At 47.2% G+C, this 23,101-nt stretch overlaps 1 protein-coding gene across 1 annotated transcript in view; it reads right to left on the minus strand.

The window, feature by feature from the left end:
* HGD (homogentisate 1,2-dioxygenase) overlaps positions 1-23,101 on the minus strand; it is a 29,929-nt gene that overhangs the window by 3,442 nt on the left and 3,386 nt on the right. The window contains exons 2-10 of the mRNA XM_055003001.1: positions 21,865-21,936; positions 20,565-20,653; positions 14,166-14,271; positions 9,292-9,351; positions 7,906-7,997; positions 5,961-5,995; positions 3,807-3,886; positions 2,550-2,649; positions 1,314-1,438 (exon numbers count right to left, since the gene is read on the minus strand). Of these exons, the coding sequence (XP_054858976.1) occupies positions 1,314-1,438; positions 2,550-2,649; positions 3,807-3,886; positions 5,961-5,995; positions 7,906-7,997; positions 9,292-9,351; positions 14,166-14,271; positions 20,565-20,653; positions 21,865-21,936 (759 nt within the window). The remainder of the gene's footprint in view (positions 1-1,313; positions 1,439-2,549; positions 2,650-3,806; positions 3,887-5,960; positions 5,996-7,905; positions 7,998-9,291; positions 9,352-14,165; positions 14,272-20,564; positions 20,654-21,864; positions 21,937-23,101) is intronic.

Here is a 23,101-nt window from a genome sequence, read left to right on the forward strand (position 1 = left end):
CCGCGCTGCCAAGCAATCTCAACTCCCCTCTGTCTGGAGATCAGGGGGCAGGGCCACCAGCCATGTGACCATTTTCTCCGAGGGCAACCCGCTGAGTTCCGCCACCTCTTTCCCCAGAAAAAAAAGCCCTGGTTAGAGTGTTGGGCTGAGATTAGGGAGGTCTGGGTTCAAATTCCCACTCTGCCGTGGAAACTCGCAGTATGGCCTTGGCCCAGCCACACGCTCTCAGCCTAACTTTGCATTACAGTATTGTGAAGATAAAATGGAGGAGAGGAAAATGATGTAAGCCATTTTGAGTCCCGCATGGGGAAACAGGCAGGGTGTAAGTGAAGTAAATAAAGTCAATGAATTCCAGGGGGATGATCGCATTAGTCTGTTGCAGCAGAATTAAGCAGAAGTTCAATGGTATCTTAGACTAAATTTATTCCGTCATAAGGTTTCGCGAGTCAAAGCTCACTTCATCAGATGCATGAACTGTACATGGCAAATATATATTGAAAAGCAACAGAAAGGGAGGAGTAGGTTGCAAAAAGTGGCCAGTTTGGAATATTAACCTAGGAGAAATCAAGCCAGAGAGGGCAAGGATCACTCACAGTTGTTGACAAGGAGTAGAATTAAAATCAGATCTAATCAAGAACGAGGTGAGTTTCCTGTCTCATTGAATAGTTCTGTGTTTGAAAACAGCTATCGAAGGGCAATCTTGCTGCCCTAATGCACCCCACTGGGCATCAGTTTTCTCTTGAGTGGTTTTTTCTCTGGGATCTCCTCAGCTTTGCTTCAAGTTGTAGTGCTTACAGTTTGCAACTGCCCATTCCAGTACAGGAAGGAGAGTACCGCGGCCTTTGTGCTGTAGAAGTCAGATTTGGAAGTCGGAATTGTCAGCAGCGTACTCTCGCAGCTTATTTTTCACAGCTTGCTTCATTCCTTAATTGCTTAAAAACTATCCGTAGACCCACAGTCTATAATCTGCCCTTTCTGGGCAGACTGTTTGAGAGCAGTAGCTGACCGACTACAGGGGACAACTCTTGTGTTCTAGGCCCTTTTTAATCTGGTTTTAGGCCAGGCTATGGGACAGAGATGGCTCTAGTGCCTGCCATGTAGACATTTTGTTCCCCCCGTGGCAACAGAGGGCTATATGCTCAGTTTTTCCTCCTTAATTAAAACCCTAGGATCTTGCCTCAAGTGAGTTTCCTTGACCTCCCAAATCTTCAGAAGAACCCCTGCCTCTGGCAAAACACAATGTAATCCACTTTGGATCTCAGTAAGAAAGGGGGGCTATAAATGAACAGCAAGAAAATTCTTAATTTCCCAACCTGCTGTGCTGCAAAGAGCTTCCCCTGGTACTTGCTGATAATGGTGTACCCTTCGCTGGCTTGGCGGTCTTCATACCAGGCAACTGGCACAAGGAAATCTCGTGGGTTGGCCAAACCATTAGCTCCTAGGGGAGAAAGCAGCAGGTCTTTGTAACTGTTTACATACTTTAATGGTGGGTTTGGATGGTCATTTTGCTTTTGAAGAGTCTCTAAAATGTTCCATATATTGCAAGAGAGTATATTTACATGTATAATTTTAAGCCTCAGAAAGGACCACCTCCTTGATCCTAAATGTATATTTTTAAAAGGTCCCACTTGATAGAAGCAAGGTGCAGGTCTGCTAGAGAATCAGTTTTCAGCAGTCAGGAGCCCAACAGAAAATCCCAGAATGCTGCATGACATCACCCTGTGCAAATGCCCTGGCCTTGCTAGAAATGCCAGCCCAAAATGTGTCCAAAGCATGCACGGCAACTGGGCCCAAGTTTCCAATTGAAGAGAATCCTGAAAGGGCTGATTGGAATGTATCAGAATCAAAGTCATCTTAACCTCACACTGTTTCCAACAGTGGCCAACTAGGTGTTTCCACAGGGTGTGGAAATGGCAGCCCTTCTTTATTTGTCCACACCTTCTGGTACTTGGAGAGACTGGCCCTGTACATACCACATCATGGGTACAGGACAACAGCTGTAAGTGAGGAAGCAGGACTAAGGATACTGTTTCCTCCATGGCAGTTGAGTGCATACAAACTGTACGCCTGTAGTCTGTGTCCCCATGAGAAATGACTGAAAAGCAGTGTTCCTGATCGTGCAGGCAAGCCTGTGTGCAAGTGTGCATGAGTGCTGTTTGTAGGATCCTGTAAGATGAGCTTGGGCAGGTGTGGCATGTGGTTAGCACGCTTGATCTCATTGGTCCTCCAGGCCTGTTGGTGGTGTCTACATATGTACACACACATATCCTTCATAGCAGTTTTGTGTATCTTCCATAAATTTAATTCTCTAAAAAAGGCTTTCTAAGCTACCTCCTCAAGTTAATTATTTTCTATGTATAAAAGTACTTTCTTTGACCTATCCCCTCCGAAAAGTTCTGCCAACCCACTCTTATGGATAACGTAGGAAAGAATGAGGCTGTGCAAGCATGACATGGGATTGTGCAAACTGCACGTGCGGACCAGCTCCCGGGTTTGTAATTCTTGGACTCTTTTTGCACCTTTAAGTTGCCTTAGCAGCAAATCTTTACCAATTGGTCCAAGGTCAGGCAGCTCAAAATGTCCTCCATAGATTTCCAGGACGTAACCCCGAGTTTCCCCAAACACTTCCATACTGAAGCGCATCCCTTGCTGAAAGACAAAACACAAAGCCAGGTGTTAAGGCTCTGCTTGGAGATGGTTGCTGCAAATTGATGACCTGTTGACCTAAGAGCAGTCCAAGAGTGCATGAGGTGCCATTTACTTTCTAGGATTAGAGAAAAAGAGCAGAGCAGCTTGCTGGCCGAGTAGTGATCCAAGTACTCAACCTGGCAACATGGGGCAGTGAGTGCCATTTCCTGCCTTGGTGGTGGAGAGTGCCCTCAAGTTATAGCTGATTTATGGCAACCCCTAGTGGAGTTTTCATGGCAAGAGACTAACAGAGGTGGTTTGCCATCGCCTGCCTCTGCAACCCTAGTCTTCATTGGAGGTCTCCCATCTAATTACTAACCAAGGCTGACCCTGCTTAGCTTCTGAAATCTGACAAGATCAGGCTCACTTGGGCTATATTCCTGTTAGGTAAGAGATCTGTTCCACTAGCAGCAGTGGTGTTTTCTGCTGGCCCAAGATGCTCCTGCACAGGTGGCTGGGAAGCTCTGCTTTTAGCAGGACGATCCATAGGATCCAACCTGTTGCTTGAAGACTGAAAATACGCTTAAGTCACAGCACATAAATTAGGGATGTGAAGATGGTCAAAGTCACTCGGCGTAATATTGGAGATAGTAACTGGCAGGGCTATTTTTCTGGGAAAAGAGGTTGTGGAACTCAGTGGGTTGCCCTTGGAGAAAATGGTCACATGGCTGGTGGCCCCGCCCCCTGATCTCCAGACAGAGGGGAGTTGAGAGGGCAATCTAAACTCCCCTCTGTCTGGAGATCAGGGGGCGGGGCCACCAGCCATGTGACCATTTTCAAGAGGTTCCGGAACTCTGTTCCACTGCGTTCCCACTGAAAAAAATCCCTGCTAACTGGCGGTATCTTGGGACCTAATTTAGACATCCAGACATACCGTGGCCAGAGCTTGCTCAGAGCTAAAATCTCCCATATGGGAACAGCAGACGCTCATTGTGTTGCATCAGGATAGCACTGATGTGTTTTCACTTCCATGTAGGCATGAAGTGCACATGTGGTGTGATTATGCAGTGGGATCCTTCAGTGGGATCCACAGCATGGAGCCTTTGTGCTATTGACTTTTTGGAAGGATCGAGCACCACGGATGGAAGTGTCTGGGTGCAATACTACCTGTTGCTCACCTGAATGACACAGATCTCATTGGGCTCCACCAGTAGTTTGCCGAACTCTGTAGTGACAAGCAGCTTCCCTTGCTGTGGTACTGAAGGATGGAAGCAGAAAGTGTACATTGAAGTGTGTTCAGGACCCCAGACAGCGAGGCCTAGAAAAGCTTCCTGTGTCCCTGCACTCAGCTCCACAGGGTTTGAAGACTTTAGCCTCAAGAAGCTTCTAGCCACTTTAGTTGGAGGAAGGTTTCTAAGGTCCATCAGTTCTTAGAGGACTCTCTCACAGGTGGGCCATGCGGCCCTGTGATGGACAGGATGGGTTCCAGCTCCGCCTCTCTTGGGAAACAGCCAAGGAGAGCTGGTGGAATGCTGGGCCAGTGAGAGTTGAGAGTCTGTTAGAAGTTCAGTTGGTTACTGAGACAAGAGATTTTGGAAGCTGTTAAGGGAGGTAGCAGGGATATTGTCTGTTGAAACCTGTTCTGATACATTGAAACATTCCGTGTTTGGCAATCATTCACTGCAAATGTTCTGTCTTGTAAATAAAGGTTATTTTGGTTTCTGTTTTAACCCTGGCTCACTTGAGGTTGTTGGCTAAGGGGAAATAAGACATGCAACCACACAAACCTCAAACACTCTGGTCATGACAAATAGACCAAAATTATTAAATGGTGGCAGCATATATCAGGAAAGTAAACACTAAGTTCCCATTTCCAAACAGCCTTGGGCAGTAGCTCGGCGAGGAGAAGTAGATATAGGAAGCAGGCTGCCTCTCTGGTGGAACCTCTGGGAAGAGGAGAGAGAGAGGATGCAGTGTGAATTTGGGTCAAGGCTCTCTGCCTGGTAAATAGAGGTTAGGTGGCAGGTTGAGACTGCCCTTAACTGCCTGTGAAGCTCCAAACCTGTGAAGTGAGATTTCTGGTGGTTGGTGGTGTGAAATGAGTTCACAGGCCCAAAGAGAGGGAGGAGGAGCAAAGTGAACAGGGGAGAGGAGGCTGAATGGCAAGTTTGGGTTTGCCTCTGCATAATGTGCAAAGTAGCTATGAAATACAGCCAGCTACTTCAGATATCTGAAGAAGGGAGTGTGACTCACGAAAGTTCATACCTTACAACAAATTTGGTTAGTCTTATAGGTGCTACTGAACTCTTGCTCTTTTCTACTGCTATTGGCAGGAGTAGACCAAAGAATTACAGCCTCTGTAGCCAAGTTTTTGCTTTCTGCAAAAATATGAGCCGACTTAATGTCCCATGTGTAAATTGTTTAGGTTTTAATTTTTTAAATGTGCTTATGGCTTTGGATGAAAGTGCAACTGGGTTTTGTGTGGGTTATTAATTGTTGATAATTTTTGTGTTTGTATGGCTTGTAGGCTGCAATAAAGATTGTACTGTACCGCAGCACTTGAAAAGAGCATTTCAGCCTCCCATCCTATAGGATGAATCAGCATTGGGACCTGCAAGCATTTTTAAATCAGTTGAAAATTGCAGTGGCATCCCTGTGGCAGACACAAGGACACCATCCCTTTCTAATTTGGCACTAATAAGGAAGCTAATGCATAGGAGAGACACACAGGTTGATACACTGAGACACACAGATACACTGTGCATTAGAGGTGAGCTTGAACTGAAATACGAACCAAAGTTCGTCACAAACCGGGAAGTTCTTTGGAGGGCATTTCTGACGAACCACAAGGAACCGCAACGATTTTTAGGCTGGTTCATTTGGTTCATTTTTCGGTTCATCACTGCAGACAGCCTGGCACCAATCAGTCAGTTTCCTAGGCAACGGGGAAGGGATGGGCTTTTTGCAGACCTTCTGCTGCACCGGAAGTGACGTATTCACGAGCCAAATGAACTGGTTCACAAACCGGTTCATGGTTTGTGAAATGCGACAAACCATGAACTGCTACGAACTGCCATTTTCCGGGTTCGTGCTCATCTCTAGTGTGTATCCATCCTATACATTAGCTTCCTTATTGGTGCCAAACCAGAAGGGAGCTCTGGTCTCAGAGGTCTTTGGTTCTTTTGCTGAGCTATTATTTCATTATTAAATTGTCTGACTCAATCCATGTTACAAGCCTACCAAGATTCTTCTAGCCACCCACATGTTAATATTTCAGCTTTACATATAGTAAAAAATAATGGAGTTTTAAAAACATCTGGGGAGCTACTCACCAATCAGAAAGTCCCCATCTGCATTGTAGAAGCATCTGCAGAGAAAGAAGAGTGTTCCATTGGGTATGTACAATTGGTGATTTAGCTGGAAGATATTCTTAAGTTGGCTAAGAATACACTACAATATACAGCATGCCAGAGATGTGCAAGTCCCTGTCCTTGAAATGCTGGGCAAGTCTTACGTTGTGGGTTTAGACACAATGGGATCAGCTGAGCATGCAGTTGGGAAGTAATCTTATCAGTGGTCATTTCGTAGAAAAAGAACTGGAGGAACTCATTAGCATAACTTATTAGCATATGCCACACCCCCTGACATCACTATCTTGGCCGCTTTGGACCCAATCCTGGCCATTCAGGACTGAAATTGGCCCAAAATGGCAAAAAGGGGCTGAAAATGGCCGAAAAGGGGCCCAAAATGGTCAGGATCAGGCCACTGCTGAACAGGAGAGTGATCCACCACCTGTCAGAGGCTCAATCCGGGCCGTTTCGGCCCCAAATCCAGGATGAAACGGTCCCAAAATGGCTGAGAGTCAGGTGGGCGGGACCACCTGACATGTGACCTCTTTGGGGAACTGCCGGAACTGCATTCCTGCGCGTTCCCCCTCGAAATGAACCCTGGATGTTATTCAAACCCCGGGACTTCTTCCCAAGTAGAGAGTGCAGGGGGCAGATGATCTCCATTGGATTTCTCGATAGTCAAGACACATTTACCTTCCCTTTGCCCTTTGGTAAAAAAATCAAGGTTGAAGGCCAGGGAGGCCATTATGGGCAACCAAGTCCCTTGAATGACCTGCTCTAGATACACACCAACTTCCTCCAGTGTCTGGTGGTGGTGGAGAGTGCCGTGAAGTCATAGATGACTTATGGCAACCCCGGTGGGGTTTTCATGGCAAGAGATTAACAGAGGTGGTTTGCCATTGCCTGCCTCTGCAACCCTGGTCTTCGCTGGAGGTCTCCCATCCAATTACTAACCAAGGCCGACCCTGCTTAGCTTCCAAGATCTGATTAGATCGGGCTTGCCCATTTTTTGGATTTGGCTGTGGCACAGGGCTGCCAAGCTGCACACAGAACACTGTGGTTACAAGGAGCGGTGTTCATGCCTATCCCATCAATTGAAGCTTGATTCATGGGTACATGAGAGGGTCTTTTCAGTGGCAGCCCCACAATTATGGAACAACTCTCAATCTTCGAGAGGCAGCTCCAGGATGGCTTTTGCTTAGCATGTTTTTAAATATATTAGTCATTTTAAATTATGATTTTAAAGTATTTTTTGATATATCTTTGTTTGTTTTGTTAATATTATAAGCTGCCTTAAGTTCCATATGGTGGATAGGTGGCTAATAAATGTTTCAAATTAAAAAAAACAGACTATAGATTGTCAGATGAAAAGACAGTCTAGAAGGCATTTCCCTAACATTCAAGTGGTCTTTGAGTAGAGAGCTTTCGTACGGAAGAGCGTTCTGCCGTATGTGGCCCCACTTGAAGTCCAAAACAATGCAGCCGAAGTAAGAATTTATCAGCCCAATATCACCCAGTGTCTACCTCTGGGTGGTGGCAGCAGTGGTTTTGCTATGCTCAGGGACTTCCTAGCTGCTTCTCTCTCGTTTGTTTGCACACTTTCTCTCCCTCTTGCAACCATGGAGGATTCAGGACATGCTTCTTGCATCCACTAGTATAGTTGCTTAGATAGGTTAGATTGGACTCTCTCTCCTGTTTCCTCAGTGGAATTTCCAAAATAAAAGCAGTCTTATTTTCCTGAGTAAAGTAACCAGGCTCTGTAAGTTTATGATTTCATCAGCACACAGTCCCACGCCTAGCTACACTAACTAAACTACTCTGCACAATATCTCTGTTTTTTGGTGAGGCACAGCATAAATCACAAATTAACCCTCTTGGGTTTCAAAGAGTTGTGGAAACATTGCTTGCACACACGTGATTCACAGACCTGTTGACCATGGAAGTGTTACAAATGAAGACGTGGATTGCCAGCCCGTTCCTAGACCTGGGCTCTCCAGCCCCACACAAAGTGTGTAGCCCCTGTGGAAAGAAGCGCCTCAAGTTAGAGCAAACAGCAGGTGCCTCCACTAGAATAGCCCTCGCCGAGATCTCATAAATCAGGGAGAATCACTTTGTCGCTATTTTCTGTTAGAGCAACTCCAGAACTTTGGAAGTCCCCCATGTCTGAATAAGCAGGCTGTGTCAGAATGTTAATTGTCTCTAAAATCTGTTAAGTTGAAGGCAGAAGCATCGAGCCAAGCTTTAAAAGAACACAAGAACGGTCTTACGAGTTTGAGATCATAGCTGGTTTATAGCGTTCCTCTAAATATTTACGTTGGCTCACATTATTAGATGAGGTCCTGCCATTTTTTCTGCTCCATCTCCATTCCCTCCTTCACTGCAGCTTCCATCCTGGGTCGATTCTGTTTGCGAAAGTCCTTTTCAGTGACCAACAAGAGCCCTTTCTTTACCCTCTTTTGTCAGCAGGAAAGCAGGCCAATCCATTGGCAAGTGGCCACGGAAGTTTATACCCTTCATCAGGGCTTTTTTTCTGGGAAAAGAGGTGGTGGAACTCAGTGGGTCGCCCTTGGAGAAAATGGTCACATGGCTGGTGGCCCCGCCCCTGATCTCCAGACAGAGGGGAGTTGAGATTGCCCTCCGCGCGGCATGGCGCGGAGGGCAATCTCAACTCCCCTCTGTCTGGAGATCAGGGGGCGGGGCCACCAACCATGTGACTATTTTCAAGAGGTGCCGGAACTCTGTTCCACCGCGCTCCAGCTGAAAAAAAGCCCTGCCCTTCATGCTTCATATGTGATCTTTTGGGGGTGGCACTCATCTGCATCTGGCCGTGGAGGGAGCACAGTTTTACCGTGTGCCAGCTACCATCCCACCATGCTGGAAGTTTGGGGAAGGGTGGCATGATCAAGTTCGCCTTACCATGTGTCAATTCTCTACAGAAAGCCAGATTCTCACATGCTTCGTTGCTCATCGTGAAGGTAATAATAACCCATCAGTGGCCATCTGCAATCTCCTCATTTGGAAGTCAGGTTATTTTTTTTCTTAATCTTTCAAATGAAGACTAGAACGGGAAATCTCAGTCCAACGGGTGCGTGTTGTGTATGCTCAATTCAATTGTGCATAGATATGACCATATTTGTCATATATTTCAGTGCTTATAGAGCGCTGTTATATTCTACTCTTGAACTTGGCATATAACTCGGGGTCAGACTCCTTGCCTCATTTTTTTCTCCACGAAAAACTGTAAACCCCCCCTGCATGGTTTATGTTATCAGAAGGACCTCATGAGTAGGTGTGTTTCTGTTGGTCAACTTACTGTCACAAAGTCCAGCTTTCTCTGTGATGCTGTAGGTATCTCAAAAGGTTTCCATCTGAGCTGGAATGAAACAGATAAAAATAAATTATTCCAGCACAAAAAACCCTCCTATCTTTTCCCATTGTGTACCCCCCATTCATATACAGACTGGCTCCTTCATAGCCTCTGCCTGAGAATTACATATGAAATACATTATGCAGGACAAGATAGGGCATTTGGAAACAAAAGAGACAGAAAATATTTGTTCCTCAAAGGCTGCTTTGAGTATTCATTTTCTACCCATGTCAGGGAGTAAAAATAGAATCTCTAGACAAGACATCTTATACAGGGATGCTTAAATGAAAGATCTTACACTTGTTCTTCTATTGTGGATACACATGCACTGCTAGAGAGACAGAGTGCACTTGAATATAAGATCACACAGAAAGTAAGTCACTCGAGCTTCCCTGCGTAAGATGCCTTGTGTAGAGAGACTCATAGTTAAATGATGTAACAATAGAATGCTTATATCCAGGGCTTTTTTTCTGGGAAAAGAGGTGGTGGAACTCAGTGGTGGAACTCAAGACCGCACAATGATGTCACTTTGGGACAGCTGGAACAAGGGGGGAGTTTTTTTAAAGTTTAAATTGCCCTTGGCGAAAATGGTCACATGGCCGGTGGCCCCGCCCCCTGATCGGCATGGAGGGCAATCTAAACTCCCCTCTGTCTGAAGATCAGGGGGAGGGCCAACGGCCATGTGACCATTTTTAAGAGGTGCCGGAACTCTGTTCCACTGCGTTCCCGCTGAAAAAAAGCCCTGCTTACATCATTACATTTTGTATTGTTACCTCAGTATCCTGACTCCAATCGGCCCTTCTGGGTCACGCATCTCCTACCTGCTGACCAGGGCATAAGGGCTGATGGATCTTTATTCTTACTTGTATCTGATGAAGTAAGCTTTGACTCATGAAAGCTTATACCCTGGGACGCTTATCCCCTTGCTGCTCTCTAAGGTGCTACTGAATGAGAATTGTAAATGATTAAAATTATTTTAATCTGGGCCTCTTTGTAGATTTTGTCAAAGATAATGAGCAGATCCTCTGCGTAACGGCAGAAATGGCTCCAGGCACTGCTCACATTGTCATTCTCTGGCAACCATCCAAGGCTGGCTTTGGGTTTTTTGGTTCCCTTGGCACCCACAACAAATCAAGGACTGAGGTCTTTGGTTTGGAGCTTTTCAGACTGATGGCTATGAACATGCTGTCAGACGCTCCCTATTTCATAAAAAATGGTGCCACATAAAAAAAAATCTGCAATTAATTAACAGACCTCTTGTTGCAATCATCCTGGGGGGGGGGGACACACATTCTGGGCTATGCCAGCTGTACCTCTGGGCAAACAGCGCAGGGGTTCGTCACTTATTAATCAGCCCCATGCGAGGTTTGGCTCAGCTTGGCTCCTTTGCCAGCCAATTGCTCAGCTCTCTGAAGCCATCTGCTTCCTGGGGCCTCCTGTAGTGTAAACTGGAGCTGCGGCCAGGCAGGCCCGTTCAGTTGGGGGACTGTCTCCTGAGATGGATGTCTGTGCCTTTGAGCCCTGAGATGGGGCCAAATAAATTATCTCCCAACGTAGGAGACAGCAGTTAAAATACGAAGAAAAGGCATTTGAGAGAAACCCTTCCTGCGCCAGCTGCACTGGCTTCCAGTTGAGTTCCAGATCAGGATCAGGTTCAAGGTTCTGGTCTTAACCTTTAAGGCCCTTAGCGGACTGGGACCGGCATACCTGCGGGACCGTCTCTCGCCCTATATTCCCCAGAAGTTGCTCCGGTCAGCAGATAAACAGCTACTGGTGATCCTGGGCCCCAAGGAGGTTCGCCTTGCCTCAACCAAGGCCAGGGCTTTTTCGGCCCTGGCACCTACCTGGTGGAACTCTCTGTCCACGGAGGCCCAGTCTCTGCAGGGCTTGTTATCATTTCCCTGGATCTGTAAGATGGTGATGTTCCACCAGGCCTATGGTGGTTGAGACAGGCGGATCACTCAAACTGGCTTCCTGCCAGTGGGGGGTGGGGCATATGTGCCCTGACCCTGTACTTAATAGATCTTGGCCACCCTGCCCGTGGACCCTGAAATAGGCTTGCCAGTCTCCAGGTGGTGGCTGGAGATCCCCCGGAATCACAACTGATCTCCAGCCGACAGAGATCAGTTCCCCTGGAAAAAATGGCTGCTTTCGAGGAGGGACTCTATGGCATTATGCCCTGCTGAGGCCCCTCCCCTCCCAAACTCCACCCACTCTAAGCTCCACCCCCCAAATCTCCAGGAAGTTCTCAACCTGGAGCTGGCAACCCTACTGATGATGTCTGAGATGTGGGGATGCAATATGTGCCACTCTGGGATGTTTTAGTACAGTATTTATATGATTGCTACCAAAAGTTTTTTATTATATGTTTTTATTTTATTTTATGTTTTTCTGTGAGTTAGTTATGGAAATGGGGGGAAAGAAGGTGGTCTGGTAGAATTAGAAAACTGGAAGTTGGATAAGAAGCCTTTAACAGTTTGATTGCTGTGGATTTTCCTTCTGCACAACACTTGTAGAAAAGGCCCATGGAGATCACGATGAAGCACGAAGATCTGTGCATGAATGGCTGTGGGGGAAAAGAGGCAAGGAACAGCCCCCACCAGGTGGACAGAGGGGAATGGAGACTCCGCTTAAGTCTCTGCAAGGAGAACAAAATGTGTTTTTGGCAGATCCAGTCAGGTGGCACCCACCCCTTCCAATGAAGTCATGCAGATAAACTTGCAGTAATGTGCCTAAAAAAAATAACAACTGAGAATGGAAGAATTTCAGGTGTCCATGAGACAGCAAGCGAGCAGCAGGGCCGCCGCCACCATTTAGGCGGTGAGGCGGGTGCCGCGGGCACTGAGGCGCCGAAGGGGGTGCTGGAGGGGGTGCCGGGGGTGGAGGTGCACACCATGGAGCTGGTGTGCCTGGACAGCAGCTGCTGCAGCCAGCCAGCCCTGTGCCGCCGCTGCCACCAACACATGCCCCCGGCTGGGCGCAGCAGCTGTGGACCAGGCACGGCAGGCATCTGGGGCAGCGTGCGGAACCTCCTCAGCCACCTGCCACACCCGACTGGGAGCGTGGGCAGCCTCCGTGCGCTGTCCCAGCCACCCGCCAGCCAATTGGGCTGGCTTGCTGCATGATGATGTCATCACGCAGTCTGGGGGGGGGGCATGTGCGCGCGCACATAGGGGCAGCTGCGGGTGCCAGAAACCCTGGCACTGCCCCTGGCAACCAGGGTACCCAATGCTGGAAAGAGTGTTGAACCCAGAACCCTGGAGCAGCTGGGCTCCAGGCTCTAAGCATCCCTGAAACTTTGGGTCAGCTGCTCTTCTCTTGGCCTAACTTCCTTCACAGGCTCCTTGTGATGACAAAATGAAGGCTCAGGCAAATTTGACTAATTTTCTTTTGTTCTAGAAGCCAGGCCCAAAATTTAGGAGCTGAACTTCAGGGTGTTATAGATGACCATATTTTTAAATTCTTTCTTTCTCTCTTACTCTGCTCCTCTGACCTATAGGTTTTGAGTAGTATTTATCAAACGTGATGGAATATGAGGAAGAATTCAGGCCAGAGAAAGTGAATACGTAAACTGTGAAAAGGCTGATTTCTTGTAGATTCTCATGGCTTAAACTAAAAATGTGGCTACAATAAGTAAATTTTCTACTCTTGAGTCTGCTAATAATTTAGGAACTAAAATTCCTATTGTAGACTCTGTTCACTGTAATGGCAAGGGTTTAATCCATTTCTATCTTGCTGTAATACCAGAGTCATTCAAATAAAACGTGAGTTACAGATTCAATAGCACCCAGTTATTGCTACCACAAAAAACACTAGGTGCCACAATAAGTCCACGCTCCAGAGCAGTCATTTCCTCCAGAGTTACTGAGCTCTCTCATCTGGAGATGAGTTGTAATTCTGGGTGATCCCCAAATCCACCTGAAGGTTGGTGACCTTTCCTCTAGGGGCACCTCAGTGACAACTAGACCAGCCTTGGAAGGTCAACAGTCATCATTTCCAACAGCAAGGGTAGAGTTTGCCCCCTGCTATGGTCCTCTTGCTCGGGAAGCAGTGATCTGCAGTCTGCCTGGCTTAGTCCTTGCTCTTGGTGGTCCCAGCCCTTCCTTGATGATTCGTTTCACTCCCTGACGGGTAGCGCAAAGTTTTTTGCACCAGCTTACAAAACCCGCCAGTTAAGGTATAAAAATATGTGATGGAATGCTATTATTGTATTTTAATGTTGTGTACATTTTTTAGGCATGTGGGAGCTAATTATTTTTACCTTTGACTTCTTGAGAATAAGAATGCTGTTTCGTTTTATGCTGGTCTAGGACCGTTTGTTGGTTGGTTACTTGATTGGCTGATTGGGATACTCACATATGTCAGCTGTGCAATCTCAGCTGCAAGCAGGGCTTTTTTTCAGCTGGAACGCGGTGGAACGGAGTTCTGGAATCTCTTGAAAATGGTCACATGGCTGGTGGCCCCGCCCCCTGATCTCCAGACAGAGATCAGACTGAGCGCGGAGGGCAATCTAAACTCCCCTCTGTCTGGAGATCAGGGGGTGGAGCCACCAGCCATGTGACCATTTTCTCCGAGGGCAACCCACTGAGTTCCACCACCTTTTTTCCCAGAAAAAAAAGCCCTGGCTGCAAGCATTGGATAGTGGAGGGCAATCTAAACTCCCCTCTGTCTGGAGATCAGGGGGCGGGGCTACCAGCCATGTGACAAGGTGGAGCTGAGGAAGGAGTTTCCGTCCTTTCCTAGAAGGGACAGACACACTCCAGGGGTTTTGTTCCGGCCTTTTGCATTCTTCCCTGTGTCTTCTCATCAGATCTGCTTACCTGGTTGGGTTCCGGCTCTGCTTCATCCCAGTTATGCGTCAGGTGGCCCTGACCCAGTGGCTGAAAGGGCTTGTGGCAAACTGAGGGAAGGATCCTATACAGCCAACTGTGGAGGTGAAGAAAGGCAGCGGCTGAGAGATGGTCCTGCATCTGATACAGGCTCGAAGTCACAAACACACCAAATAAACTTACTGAATGCAGCTAGGTCTCTGCTTTGACCTTTGAGAGCCAGTTTGGTGGTTAAGAGTGGCAGGACTCTAATCTGGAGAGCCAGGTTTGATTCCCCACTCCTCCTCTGCTTGAAGCCAGCTGGGCGACCTTGGGTCAGTTGCAGCTCTTTCAGAGCTCTCTCAGCCCCACTCACCTCACAGGGTGATTTTCGTGAGGATAATAATAACACACTTTGTAAACCACTCCAAGTGGGTGTTAAATTGTCCTGAAGGAAAGTATATAAATCAAATGTTGTTGTTGTTATTATTATTTGCAAATGCTCCTGTCACTATGCCAGGAACTTGATTTTATACTCAGCCACAGTCTTCTCAATGAGGTCCTGAGAGAGAGGGGGAAACTCATTGAAAGTGGAGCCATTTGGAGCTGCCTTGACCGAAGTTAGCCCATTGGTTCCTTTGGCTCAGCATCACTTCCCCTGATTGGCAGCAGTTCTGCAGGAAGAGGCTGCCAACACCAAAGCACCCCTGATTCTCTTTAGTTTTAATATTTAGATATCACCCAAATTCACATAAGTTGCAATCTTATCTTGGATATTATCATTGCAGTACTAAATAAACATGCCCTGACCTGGATAGCCTAGGTGAGCCCGATCTCGTCAGATCTTGGAAGCTAAGCAGGGTCAACCTTAGTTAGTAATTGGATGTGTGACCTCCAAGGAAGGCCAGGGTTGCAGAGGCAGGCAATGGCAAACCACCTCTGTTAGTCTTTTGCTAGAAAAAACCCACCAGGGGTTGCCATAAGTCAGCTATGATTTGAGGGCACTCTTCACTAAATAAACATAGGCCATTTCTCACAGATTTTTCAGGGATGGCTTGCTCTAGGTGACTTTAAAGGTGAGAGACAAACAGAGGTGGTTTTCCATTGCCTGCCTCTGCATAGCAACCGTGGGTCTCACGTCCAATTACTAATCAAGGCTGATTCTACTTAGCTTTCGAGATCTGGAGAGTTCAGGCTTGCCTCTGCTATCCTGATCCGAGTGGCTAGCTTATCATTAATAATACCTTCCACATTCTCAAACACCATCCCTTCATATTTATCAAATCAGGTTTTTCCATCTCACTGCTATCTATATTTTAGCTGTTGTTAAAAGTATGAGAATCATTTCCAAACCTATTTCTGCTACTGTCTCTTCTAAGTAGCATAATAGTTACCATAGCATTAAATGGAAGTAAATATCCTAGCAGATTATGCATTTCCTTAGTAATTAGAACCCCACATGTCTTGACCAATGGACAGCTCCTGAAAATATATCTTAGTCTGCTCTTAGCACCCCACGTTTTTCTGAATGAGTGGAATAGATACTAGATCTATTCCACTGAATTATTCAAAAAGGCTTTTTTCTCAGTTAGGAGGGTTTGATTGTAGGGAGGGGATCTCAGATAATCCGCTTAGGAATCATAGACCTCACCACTATGTTGTATTGGATTCCTGTGTCTTTGTGAACTTGAATCTATTTTCCCTGTGGCTTTGTTTATGGAAATATTCCTGATATTGACTGTACTAATCTCACACTGTGTAATCCTCCTTGACTCTCAGTGAGAAAGGTGGACTATAAATGACTTAAATAAATAAAATAAAAATAAACAGATACTGAAGCATAAGATACCACCAGAACTGTGGTTCTCAAATGCATTGAAATCAATTTTGGCCATACCTCTTTCCATATCCAGTTCCACTCAGCCTGCCATATTTCTTGTCCCATATCCTTTCCCCGTTTTTCCCACTAAATTATTGACAAATTCATCAGCGGTTTTTTTACCTGCATAAATTCTGGCTCTGTGGCCGAAATTGCCAGATCAACTGTAGTAATGAGGTCAGGCTGCTTCCTGCCCGATATTTCTCTCTGCCGCTTCCCCTTTAATCTTTGCTACCTGTAGATGAAGCCCCTGTATCTGGTTCCTAAGGCAGGAGGCATAGAATTGTGCCAAGGCAGGAGATGAATTTTGGCCAGACAGCAGCAGGCCCCAAAGAATGAAGGCGGCTTCTTGGATCACGCAGGTTGGGCTGGGGGGAGAATGAAATGCAAGCTCCCTCCTCTTGAGGGCTGACATTTGCCACCCAGGCTGTAATTTTCTGTCTCCATTGGAGGGAGGCAGCAGCCCTCTGTACCGTTCACAAACAGACATCTGCCAGTACACCTTGGCATCGACATGAACAGAGATGAGAAAGCCAAGCACCTCTTTGGGAAGCAGGCGATTGAAAACAGTTTGCCTTGAGAGATTGCACTGGACAGAATGGCGAAGGGCAAAATTCTGCCCGGGCATTTTGTTTTTGTTTTCCTGCAGACTGGAGAAGCTAACATTCATGAGTACCTTGGAAGTCCAACCCTTCTCACCCCAAAGATCTCAGAGAACTCGGCATTTGCTCAGAGGCACTCTCTTTTGTTACAGTTATAACCAGGGCTTTTTTTCTGGGAAAAGAGGTGGTGGAACTCAGTGGGTTGCCCTCGGAGAAAATGGTCACATGGCTGGTGGCCCCTCCCCCTGATCTCCAGACAGAGGGGAGTTGAGATTGCCCTCCGCGCCGCTCGGCGGCACGGAGGGCAATCTCAACTCCCCTCTGTCTGGAGATCAGGGGGCGGGGCCACCAGCCATGTGACCATTTTCAAGAGGTGCCGGAACTCCGTTCCACCACGTTCCCCCTGAAAAAAAGCCCTGCTTGTAACCTCATTCAAGGAGACCACCTCCAAGCAAGGAACAGCCTCTTGGATGATGCTCAGCAGCCTGGCTGAAGCAAAGCTGCTTTGCCCGGCTCTTTTGCCTTCAAGACCAGCCATCCAGGACGGAAAGGAGCGCAACTCCATGGGTTGCTTGTGGGGGGAAAGCACCCCCAATTTAACTGTATTTCATTGTTTTGTGGAAGCTGCCTTGGGGATCATTCTGGATTGAAAGGCAGGGGTGGTGACAAATAAATAGGCCCCCTTGAAGGGGTTCTGGGGCTGTAACCGAGGGCAAGATGCCACATGGAGTATTTCTACATGAGACATCTGACATGTGAAGAACATGTGTCGGGAGTAGGGATGCCAAACTCCTGGTGGGGGTGGGGGATCCCCCGCCCCCACTCCCCACACCGTGCCCCCAATTACCTAACCAGCGGTGTGTGTGTGCGCACCTTCCATGCGCGCTCCCCTGCGGTGCGGCACACTCCTGTGCGCAGCAGCCACTGGGATTGGGCCCATTTTGAGCCCCTGCAGAGCGTGTGCATGCTCCCAGGGGCTGCGCCATGATGTCACTCCCGAAGTGACATCATCACTTCCGAAGTGACATCATCACACTTGTGGGGGCGCGCGCGCTTTGCACATGTGCGCACCCCCTCTCCCCCAAGGTAAGTGCCAGGCCCCTATCCCCCCACCGGGAGGTTGAGGGGGCCTGGCAACCGTAGTCAGGAGACGCAATCGTAGCCGGGAAGGGTAGTTTAAAAACACAGAGCAAAGGCAGAGCAAAGGCTTTGCTATACACTGGAGCTGTGTGAAGGGGCTGGGAAATGCCAGAAGGGAAATTTCAACCCATTATAACCTCTCCAGGTCCAAGCCCGGCTCTGGAAGGCAGATCCAGCCCATTTCCCATTCCTGGCTGCCCTTTGGTTGCAATTCCACACAGTTTTAGACTGGAGAAATGAAACTGATAGAGCCTTCGGGGAGGCAGAGATGAAATTAACAAACCCTCTGAGGAGTGATCTCTGCTGGCTCTGTCTTTTTAAACTACGCTTCCCAGCTAACATTGCGTCTCCCTACACTCCATGAACACTCGCCAAGGCGTTTCTTGTAGAGACACTCATGGACATGGCTGTAATATACTTTGAAAAGTCCCTTCATACCCAGACAAAGCACCCTCAGGGCCAGGCTGCTGCATACAGAATTTACCGGGAAAACATGCTACTTGCCATGTATTAAGAGACTCTGGGGCCGGGATGTCCCCCTCAGGAAACCAACACAAAGCAACTTCCTCCCTTAAAAACATACCCAAAATGAGAGGGACTAATTTTATAGTTTTTCTGACATGTTAGAAATATGACGTCTAGTGAGAAAATCTGCCACCTCAAGAAAAAAAACTTTTCTTTTTGTACTTCCTGTGTTGGTCCTGCCGGCACTTGGCTTTTTTGGGAACATCCAGCTCATCTGAAAAGCTCCCCCCATCACCTGTAGGGCCCATCCCTAGCAAACGGATCCGCCTCCTAGTTTGTTACATTTCCCCTCCTGTCGTTCATCTTTGTCACCAGCCTCCAGATGCAATCTGGAGATCTCCTGGAGTCCTGGAATTCCAACTGATCTCCAGATGACAGTTTCCATGAAGACAGTTGTGGATTTCTTCCAGGCCAGTTTCTCCTCCCAGGCCAGTTTCTCTCTCACCCCCCCCCCCGCCCCGCCAGACAAGAGTTCGTTATCATTTAGAAGCCTGTGAGGAAGCGTGTGAGGTTTGCCCTGGTTTCTCCCTGGGATAGTGAAGATTCCCTTCCACCTTGATAGAATTTGTAGATTCCATTCTGGTTAAGTTTCCTTTTTTTCACCATCCCAGGATACTTGTCGTCTAAGGAGGAGATCAAAACTACCTGATCAAATCACCTCTGGGTTTCTATCAGACTGAGAGTGGAAATACACGTTGCGAATTTCCTGGGGGTGCTCAAGTGCAGATTTTTTGCGTGGTCCTCAATTCATTTATAGGCTGTTCTTGCGTGGCGCACGTGTAGCCACTTTCATGGGAACTCCCTTTGTTTGATTGCATCTGTGAGTGAGTCCAGAGGGCACAGCACCAATTCAACTTTTTTTGCTGGGAGAACAAGGACTTTCGGCTCCTTTGATTTGCCAGTTTGCATTTCTTTAAGGTGTGAGAAAGTGTCAAGATCTGCATTTCAATGAATGGATGTGGAAGGTGGGGGAAACTGGGATACTTTTAGCAGTTGATGAGGAACTGATATCGAAAGCGTAAATGTACTCATGGGAAGCAAATTGAAGTGTGACTGTGCAAGCAAGTGCCTGGAAAGTTGGAGGGGGGACATATGAAATGAGGTTCACTGGAGCGTCCCTAGTACAGATGGGCACGAACCTGACTACTAACCAAAAAAAACCATGAGCCAGCCCAGTTCGTGGTTCGCGAACCAGTGGTTCTGGTTCATGGAAGCTCGTTTCCATGAACTTCCACAAACTGGTCTACTGGTTCATTTGGTTTGTTTTAAAACAGCAATGCCCCTTTCCCTGCCGGGGAAATGGCCATTTAAACTGCAGGTGGGGCTTGGCTGGCTGGCTGAGAGTTCCCGGCCGGCCAGCCAAGCCCTGCTGTTTAAATGGCCATTTCCCCGCTGTTCTGAGCGACAGGGAAATGGCCATTTAAACTGCGGGTGGGGCTTGGCTGGCCGTCCGGGAACTCAATGGGCCAGGGCCCATTTAAAGAGCTTGGCTGGCCGGCTGGGAGTTCCCGGCTGGCCAGCAAAACCCCACCCACAGTTTAAATGGCCATTTCCCCGCTGCTGGGAGCAGCCATTTAAACAGCCCCTGTTTAAATGATCAGCTGCTTGTCGGGAATCTCCCGAACAAGCAGCTGATCCAGGGGGTTAAATGCCCCTTTCCCTGCTGCTGCAAAGTGGCCGGAAAGGGGCATTTAAACCCAAGGAACCACAAACTGGTTTATGAAGTTGCCCCAGTTCATGGGAGTTCGTGGTTCCTGGTTCGTGAAAATGCCACGAACCACAAACCACACGGTTTGGGTTTTTTTGCGGTTTGTGCCCATGTCTAGTCCCTAGCTACTTTGGATTTCCACCCTGAGTCCACTGCTCTTTAAACATCAACTCTCTTACAGTAAGGTATCAACAGATTAACACAGCCAAAGGAGATTCCCAGCAGTCCCTCCCAGCTCCTCAGTGCTGGTTCCCCTGCCTGCCACCTAAGGAGAAAGGGGAAGACTTAGGGGGCACAGATGAGGAAAACTGGCCCCTATCCTGTGTACCCTATGAAGCCAACCTTGCAACCTACAAATGTTCCTCTCTGGTATCTAAACCTGCCATTGCTCTGTCACAAGGGACAAATTGTCTCTCTCTTCAGAAGAAATTGCACACCTTTTAAACACTAGACCTTTTCCAACATAATTTTGCTATAACCCTCCTGCCCCATTGGTTTCCCTGCCCTCCCTCACATGCAACTCTTCCCTCCCCCCCCAGGTCCAAGCATTACAATACCTTCTCCTGTTGGAAGATCGTGGGCAGGTAAATGCAGAGCCTGAGAGCTGCTCAGCATACAAACCATACGGGCAGACCTGGGGATTATTCTAAAGCAAAACAGATCATGAGTTTGGGGAGATGGGGGGGGATGGGAGAGGGGAGAGGGGAGAGGGAAGATGACAGACAGACAGATAGACAGATAGACAGATAGACAGATAGATCATCCTAGGTTAGAAGGAAGCTGTCTTCTCTCTGAATCTGTCTAACTTAGCCATACTGGTCCATGGTAACCTTGAGACTGGAATTTAACTGGGCTACTATAATGTGCTCTGCATGGGGCTTTGCCTTGAAGACTGTCCAGAATCTACCTCTGGTTCAGAAAGTGACTGCCCATATGGCATAAATTGCTGGGCACATACAAGGCCTGGGTTTAAAGCCTTGTATGGGCTGCCTTTTGATTCTGAGTTCAATTGAAGGTGCTGGTTCTGACATTCAAAGCCTTTCATGGCCCAGGAACCAACCACATACATGCCAGAGGGTGAAGACTTTTTTATTTTGGCATACCCCCAATATCTGTTATTGGTCCTTTGCCCTGGTTATGATGATGTGTGTTTATATGTTTGTACACACAGACCCACATTTTAATATTCAAATATTTTAATGGTGGGCACCGCATTTGGGTAGAAAGGTGGCACGAAAATGTTTTAAAACAGCAATAACAAAAAAATTGTGATTTTGGCATTTTGTAAGCCACGTTAGAGTCCCTCAAAAAGAAAAACATTTTTTTTTTAAAAAAAGAAAGAATATCAGGATTAGACAATACTAAAAATAAAATACATTCCGAAGTGTACTCAAACTACTGCGGAAAAGCTGAGCCTTTCTAACCTAGGATGAGCAGAGAGAGAGTATACACAGCACTAGTAATTAGTAATCAATCAGTATAGCTTCAGCATATTGTGGCACAAGCAATACAACAAACAAATAAAGAACTATGGCATGGAAGTATACAGACATGACAGCTATTGTCATAGCACAATCATTTGTGGCATCTCTTGCTAAAACCATCCAAGGTAGGGTCCACCTTCTATAAGGCCCTGAGAAGCTGGGGCCCAGGATATCTGACCCCCATCCAAGAGGCATGTGTGATTCTTTGCCCCACATTGCCTTCCCAAACTGACTTTGCCTTGCAGGTTGGAAGTGGCATGTCTGCAAATGAAATGTCTGAACTGGCCCTCTGAGGAATGCTGGAAAAAAATCTCCCTGGTCAGGTCCCTCTAGGAAGCCTAATCCCTCAGTCTGTAGCAATCAGCACAAATACCTGTCCTTGTGGTAAGGCTCCGGGGCAGCGGGGATCTTCGGAGCAGTGCTCGTTCCCAAATCCTGACATGTACTGCAAAACAAAAGGACAAGGAAAACAAGGGAGGTGCTGCTTTTTACAAACACTGGACTGCTTCATAAAGCATAAAGTAGACATCCCTGCATAACAGCTGACCCATCAGCCAAGCACTGTGGCCCTCCAGTGCTTAGCAGGGCTGAGAGAGCTCTGAGAGAGCTGTGACTGACCCAAGGCCACCCAGCTGGCTTCAAGCGGAGGAGTGGGGGATCAAACTTGGCTCTCCAGATTAGAGTCCTGCTGCTCTTAACCACTGCACCAAACTGGCTCAAAAGGAATATGTGCTGAATTAGAACTCATCAAGAGATTAAACCCTTCTGCTATTTTTTGTTTAAATCTAGTCTTGGGTGTCCTCACTTATAAATTCTAATAGCCCCCAAGAATCCTCTTTTTAGAAACTTTAAAAGACTGTTATTGACATGTTGTATCATAACATAATCCTTTACTGATATTGGTCAGTTTCTCATGCTTTAAACTGCCTCTTCCTTACTTCATTTCTTTACCCTACTTTATCCCACTTCGCCCCACGTCAGAATCTTTGACCTCTCCCATCATCCATTAAATAGCACCACGTAAGTATTCAGGTGCCAACAGAGAGACCCGTTGCCAGTTTATGTCATCAGACCTCTCTCTGTTCAGCTCTTCTCTCTTTCTCTCTTCCCTTCTGTAATTTCTGCATAAGAATGAGGGGAAATATTTACTTCCTTTGAAATGAGTTCTGGCTCGTGAAAGCTCATGATGGAATAAATATTGTTCATGGTTGTTGTGGGTTTTCTGGGCTGTATTGCCGTGGTCTTGGCATTGTAGTTCCTGACGTTTCGCCAGCAGCTGTGGCTGGCATCTTCAGAGGTGTAGCACCAAAAGACAGAGATCTCTCAGTGTCACACCGCATTTATGACAGAGTGTGACACTGAGAGATCTCTGTCTTTTGGTGCTACACCTCTGAAGATGCCAGCCACAGCTGCTGGCGAAACGTCAGGAACTACAATGCCAAGACCATGGCAATACAGCCCGGAAAACCCACAACGACCATCGTTCTCCGGCCGTGAAAGCCTTCGACAAATATTGTTCATCTTCAAGGTGCCGCGGGGCTTCTATTTTGTTTTAACTACAAGAGACTTACATGGCTACTCCACTGGAACTATAAAGCAAAGAGGTTAGA

The sequence above is a fragment of the Eublepharis macularius genome, chromosome 18 (genome assembly GCF_028583425.1).
Source record: "Eublepharis macularius isolate TG4126 chromosome 18, MPM_Emac_v1.0, whole genome shotgun sequence".
Taxonomy (NCBI): Eukaryota; Metazoa; Chordata; class Lepidosauria; order Squamata; family Eublepharidae; genus Eublepharis; species Eublepharis macularius.